General features: G+C 38.8%; 1 protein-coding gene across 1 annotated transcript; it reads right to left on the bottom strand.

The window, feature by feature from the left end:
- Positions 1 to 1,631: 1,631 nt before the first annotated feature.
- LOC134669395 (uncharacterized) lies at positions 1,632 to 3,182 on the bottom strand. Its single transcript, XM_063526916.1, has 2 exons — positions 2,792 to 3,182; positions 1,632 to 2,392 (listed from the first exon to the last, which is right to left on the bottom strand). The coding sequence occupies exons 1-2, from the start codon at positions 2,850 to 2,852 to the stop codon at positions 1,704 to 1,706; spliced, it is 750 nt and encodes a 249-aa protein (XP_063382986.1). The 5' UTR covers positions 2,853 to 3,182; the 3' UTR covers positions 1,632 to 1,703.
- Positions 3,183 to 6,717: the final 3,535 nt, after the last annotated feature.

The raw sequence follows: 6,717 nt of genomic DNA, 5'->3' as shown, positions 1-6,717 counted from the left end.
CTTTACAATTTCTATTCGAATTTTAAACAATTAACGCTACAAATTTACAACAACAAGCTCACTGGCCAGCAATGTCGGAACTAAAGTTTTTCAATAACTAGAAAGGAGGATGGGTCAATTATACATAGTGCTGCAGACATTTTGGACTAGTCATTGAGTTTTCACTTTTGTCGGCACTCCCGGAGTGCAACCCGTTGTTTTTTTTTAATTTACTTTTTTTGATTGAAGTTTGTCGATAAATGATTGTCATTTTGGCATTTTGATGAGAATAATGAGTAAATTTTTAGTGGTCTTAAAAGTATTCTTGTAATATTCATCTGGCTTTTTAGTTGCTTTTTCCTTGAATTCTCTCTTAATATTAACAATATCATGCATATTAATAATATAATCCGCGTTTGCTGTGACACCTAGAAATAAAATATTATTTAACAAGTATACAAATACAATCTTCTACATTCTACAACAAAGCGTTATTTTTAGACGCTTGAGAGCGATTACGATTCCGTCTCCAATTCTTACCTTACGCTCTTACCTTGAGTATTTGCTCCGAGTACCTATGTCATCGCAAAACCACCTTTGTGCCACCGAATATAAAATTGAAAATAAAAAAGCTAAGCTATACCACGAAATTCAACCTCACCATTTTATAACACGATGAGGTATGAGTTGGAAACAGGGACACCGATATTCTTCTTTATAAACCTTATACAGAAAAATATATATATTTTCTTTTATTTTTTTTGATTTTTTTTGTTGTGTGTTTTGTGTGTGTGTGTTTTTGTGTGTTTTGTGTATGTTTTTCTGTTGTGTAAAAACCGGTATTTATTCGATTTTAGTTAATAATGTCATTAATCATTTCTAATTGGTCAATCTAATAATACGAAGTCGTTACCAAAACCACAACTAAGTCCTACAATTAACGAGTATAAAATAATTCAAAATATATGATTTTTGCAAAGTTATTGCTAAAAACCGGTTCCGATTCCTAGTTGAAAATATTTGTAGACGACAACAATTTTACTGTAACATGAGTACAACAGTCAGTGTTCGATTTCAGCCGTCTTTATAAGATTAAGTATAATATTAAAATGTTTTAATCAAGTTAACCCCTGGAGTGACAAAGCAATATTTTCAAATTTCGCCCTTATCAAAGGTGTTTTCGGGTTTTTCTATAGAAACAAAAATATCTAAAAAAAATTAAGAGCCCTTCAACGTGCACACTAGCCACTACTAAATTATCGTGATTATTTAAATTTCACGAAAGATATTTAAAAAAGGAGGCCGCTACGGACTGTATTGTGTATTTAAGTACCTTTTGAATACATCAAACTAGTTTTTATTTTGCTGGATTTGTCAATCTATGCGTCCAAAGTAAAAACGGCCGTTTTTGTTTTGAGTTCCTAGATCGACGAATCCAGCAACATAAAAACTAGTTTGATGTATTCAAAAGGTACTTAAATACACAATACAGTCCGTAGCGGCCCCCATTTTTAAATACCTGTCGTTAAATTTAAATAATCACGATTATTTAGCAGTGGCGCTAGTGTGCACGTTGAAGGGCTCTTAATGGAAACCTTACAAAATCTATATTTATAGAAATAATGGTACAAAGGTTTCATTAGTAAGGGATTCTGACAAAAAAAATTAAATCGACAAAAAATAAAAAAAGTGTGAGTAGGTTATTAGTTAGGAAAATATTAAATTTAGTTGTAAAGTTCTTCGATGGACGTCATGATCGGTTCAGCTGAAAGTTTATCTCGAAAGACAAGCGATTGAAATTGAGGCTTGTCCGTGGTCAATGTACTTATTGTTTGTTTCTTGCTTCGCCTGTTTGCTTTGTTTGCTTTTCTTTTCGCGTTTGTAAAGATAGATTCTGCCTTTGGCGACTCACAGGGGTAATACTTCCTTACACTGAATACTTGGCATGACCTATCATCTCCTTGCTGATTTTCTGCCTGTGTTGAGTTTTTTTCTCTCAATTTGATGGCGTAAATTTGGCCGTCGATGTTATACTTAGTTACTGTCACGTTTTTGCTTTTGCTCACATGACTTTTTTTTGTTTTTGTTGGTAATTCTGTATCTCTTTTGTTTCTTACTACTTTGTTATGATGATAGTTCTCAATAAAATTATTTGGTGTAAAGTTTTTAGTTTGCACATGGGTTGATGGTGCTGTGATAGATTTTTTACTGATGCTAAGGAAAAACAGTGCTTTTTTTATGCAATCTATGCACAAGGAACACTTTTCAGTTTCGTGCAAGTAATTCAGTACCATGTCTAATGGGGACTCCGGTGGTGTTTTTCGTGTTAACCAAATCTTTTTTTGGATCGAAGGCATTTCCAAAAATTTGGGTGTGTCTGGTTTGACCTTAGATATAAAAGCAGCTTTAACACCTGTAACAAATTAAAAAAAAGTTTAATCAAAGCCAAATCCCCAGGCCAATACTTATCAATTTTAAAACTTCACCAACAAACACCAACACTTAGTTATGTTAGTTTTTTGAATATAAAGAAAACTTTAACAATACAAATACTCTTTTTTGAACACCTCAATAAAAGAAAACAATACAAAAGAGAACAGAAATACAAGCAGAAGTAAACAACAGGCAATAAACTTAATATACATGAACGTAATTTATTACTATTTTTCTCACATATTCAGTACCAGAATGTATTTACCAGTTTGAAATAAACCGTAACAAAGCACAAGTCACAAAAGGAGAGTTTGAGAAATCCAACGAAATCTGCCAAAGCAAGCGTTTTGCAAAGAAAATCAGCGTTAATAGATCTCACCTAAGGCTTGTGGCAACAGCGCTGCAAGCGCACATAACAAAAGAGGACTCATTAGTTCCATTTCCAAGCCCCCGCTCAAGGTGTCCTACCCGCTGCAGACAATCTTCTTATAAAAGTACGCTAACAAGCTTCGTTACAGCGCTGAACAAAACTGCCGCGATGTCGCCTGCTGCTATTAAACGTTCTCAAGTGTTGTTCAGTTTAGTTCACTGTGACTCTCGCTCTAGTAAACAAATTACATCTTCCTTGTAAATTGTTATCCAGATTCAAACGCGCGCTTGTTGTGTATCGCATTGGGATTCACAACAGAAATGCAGTGCTTAGAGGTAAAGAGCCTTTTATATAATCGGTGCGACGAAAATGTTTGACCGGTGTTTACTATCCACGGTCTGTTTACTCGAAGCAGTGTACTCTCGGTCATTTGACAATTGATTGTTTACCTCAAACAGAAAGTCTCTCTGATTTGAAGCCCATTGTGATAATGTTGATAGTTTACGTAATGTTGCGTTTACCGGACAGTGGAGTGTGTAAAATCCTGCGCCGAACAATATATTTAAGTAACTTCCAATACTATTCAGTATCTCCGACCGAGTGCTGCGATAAAGATCAAATGAAACAACACTTTATTGCTGTTCCTTGGAATGTACGCTCGAAGGAGGTAGGTCTTTTGCTTAATATTCCAGATTTGAGAAAAACGTTTATGTTCATGTAAGCTCAAATAAAATTACCATAAAATATATGGAAAGTGAAGCCGAGCAAAAAAGCGGAGCAAACTTCTTTTTTGTAACTTATCTCGTTATTCACAATGATGTGACTTTTATGACGTAGTCGGACTTTTTGGCTATTTGTTCCGTGAAATTGTTCAGATGTGTTTTTATGTGTGCACTTCGGCAGGCTCGGAGGGTGCTTTAATTCTATTTAGTATGAGACTGACTTTCGCACTTAGATGCCAAAGTTTTTATACATGACTGGCCATAAAAATAATTTAAGAAGATACGTGATGTTACTTTAATATGTAATATTATGACCTTAATAATCCAGCACCGTGTTAGAACTCCTTTTTGAAAATTTTTATATAGCATGTTATAATTCTTTTGGGCGCAGATAAGATTATAAAAGTATTATAATAGTTATGTTTGTGGTCACATTAAATTAATACTCCTATAAATTTTCCCACTATTCGCAATTGGATTATAGAGAGCTGTTGGATAGAGAATCACTGTTTTGTTTTCACTAGAATCGATAAGGATTAAAAACATTTCAAAAACAATTGTGAACGGATTCACAATTGTTCCTATTTAGTCAAAGTTTTAGCAATCTAAAGTCTAGACGTGAATATTACCTAGGTGGGATTAACTATCTGAGAGCTCTAAGCTTGGCCTTCCTGAATATCGCAGGTTGCGGTGGAGTCGGTCGGCCCAGCGCCGCAATGCAGTGCTGCCACGGGACGTCCCATAGAAGGTGTAATTAAAACATTCATTATTAGAGGTTACTGAAGCTATACCTGCCTGTAATAAACATTGAAAAGTAACTCAAATTTGAACTAGGTAATACTGCCATTATAAAACAAAGTCCCCCGCCGCATCTGTATGTTTGTATGTTCGCGATAAACTCATAAACTACAGAATTAATTTTCCTGTGGTTTTCACCCGTCAAGTAGATTTTTGAGGAAGGTTTAAGTATACAATTTATTAAGGTTTTTTTGTAACTGTTAGCGATGCGCCCACTATACAAGTACCTACTTATACCTATGTTTACCTATGTAACTAGTTAAGTTTTATTTTAAGGAAACTTTGCCATATTGATTTAGATGTTAATCTCTAATACTTAAGGTTCAAATTAGTATGTCATATGTTATGCAAGTAATGTGCACTACGTTGCCATGCGCCGGCGGCAGTCCGCTGCTAGACGCGATCTATGTCACTCGACTGTATCCCCAAAAATCTAATTAAAGTTCAATGTTAAGTGTAACTTCGCATTTTCATTCCTCGTGCTAGTGCCTACCATCTACAAAGTGGTCTTCGAACCAGATATGATGGACCGAACGCCTATAAAAATGGAAACGCGCAGTGCAAAGGCACGTCGGGAGCACGAGGAACACATGGCGCGCGAGCGAGAGCAAAGAAAAAGTGAGGTTATACCGCCGTGCAATGAATCTGCGCCCGATAAAGTCGAGAAACCTTTAGATCCGATGGTCAAGAAGTTTCTACAACACAAATTATACGCGACAAGCAGCATAAAGTCGGAGCCGTTGATGCAATTTAAGCAAATTACCGACACGAAGCCTGCCGCGTCACATGTGGGTGCCGTCCCTAGTAGCAAGGGCTCACGAAGATCGACAGCCTCTAAAGAAGCCAGGCGAAAACAATTAATTTTGGACGCCGCGAAGGAAAAGGCTGCGATTCAAATGGACCTAATTAATAAAACCTTAGACGCGCAACTTGCAGCGCTTAATAGTGACGAAGCGGACCTAGAGGAATACAGTTCACAATTCGATGGTAACGTACCTCTTCGCAACGATATAAATGCGTGGGTTGATCACCAAAGCAACCACACGGAACTACCAGACGAGCAGCCAGCCCCCGACAATGGAGTCACCACGGGCACGCTGCACATTCCAGTTCCAGCACGGATGCCTGCACCTGTCATACCCCCAGCATTCATCGAGCAAGCGCAGCCGAGGCCAGCGTCTAGCTTAGCACCGCGCGCCGCCGCCGATGGCTTCATGCCGGCAGCGCCGCCTGCGCCCGAAGGTACCGTCAGCGCGCTCAACCAAACAGTGCAATTATTAGCCGGCGCACTTAAAGACCTATCGACCACTAGCAATCAAGTGCCTAACGCTAGCCTGCTCAGCCGAATTAGCACGCCTAAGGACCTACCTGAATTTTCAGGTGACCAGTTAGAATGGCTTCAGTTCAAACAGGCCTACCAGGAGTCTACCGAGGTCTGTAAATTTACAGATAAAGAAAATTTATGGCGACTTCGTAAATGTCTTAAAGGAGCCGCACGAGATGCTGTCGCTGCATTGTTTATAAGCGCCACGTCGCCCGACCGGGTAATGTCGACATTGGAGCTACGTTTTGGAAACCCTGACAGCATCATTTCTCGTATTCTACTAGACATCAAGAAGCTACAGCCTTTGCAACTAGAATATCATAAAGATATAGTTATGTTCGCAGTGAAGGTTCAAAATTTCGTAGAAGCTGTGCGAGCAGTAGGACGCGAGGAGTACCTACATGGCATGAATATCGTCTCCATCATCCTGTCCAAGCTGCCCACTGTGCTCATCTCCAAATGGTCAGACTACAGTTTTAAACTTCTCCAAGATGCGCAGAAATCGAGGTTAGTCATTCTATCGGATTTTCTTAATGACGAAGCATTGAAGATTTCTACAACAGCAAGTTTTTTATCAACTACGCGCAGCGATACCTTTAAAAACAAGTCAAGCGATCATTCATCTTCCCGTACACACACTGTTTTACTACAAACTGAAGAAGGCGATTTAAAATGTTTATTTTGCCGAACAGCTGTGCATAAGTTAACGGAATGCAAACCATTTAAGAAAGCGTTACGCAAAGTACGATGGCAACACGTGAAGAAAAACGGCTTATGCTACAAATGCATTATCTCCAAGCATGAACGCGACACCTGCAAGTCCCCCGCGTGCGACAAGGACGGCTGCGGAGCTCCACATCATCGCCTACTACATTATCGGGTAAACAACAGTGCGCGTGACGTCACGGAGGCGCCCGCGCCGCTGCCGAGTGCAAGTGTACCGAATAATAGTACCGCGATAAATGGACCCGAGCCGCGCGAACCCGCGTTCAAGCCAGTGACGGAAACTTTAACTCATATAAATGCGACCGACACCAGAGTGTTGTTAAAAGTAGTACGAGTGCGTGTTCAGGGACCTAACGGTATGGTAA

The sequence above is a fragment of the Cydia fagiglandana genome, chromosome 12 (genome assembly GCF_963556715.1).
Source record: "Cydia fagiglandana chromosome 12, ilCydFagi1.1, whole genome shotgun sequence".
In the NCBI taxonomy this organism is placed as follows: Eukaryota; Metazoa; Arthropoda; class Insecta; order Lepidoptera; family Tortricidae; genus Cydia; species Cydia fagiglandana.
The sequence above is the reverse complement of the archived record's forward strand: the minus strand, read 5'-3'. Positions and strand labels throughout refer to the sequence as shown.

Coding starts and splice junctions, on each gene's coding strand:
- LOC134669395 (XM_063526916.1), bottom strand. CDS start 2,852: ATGGAACTAATGAGTCCTCTTTTGTTATGTGCGCTTGCAGCGCTGTTG. Junction 2,393..2,791: donor GCTGTTGCCACAAGCCTTAG/GTGAGATCTATT, acceptor AATTTGTTACAG/GTGTTAAAGCTGCTTTTATA.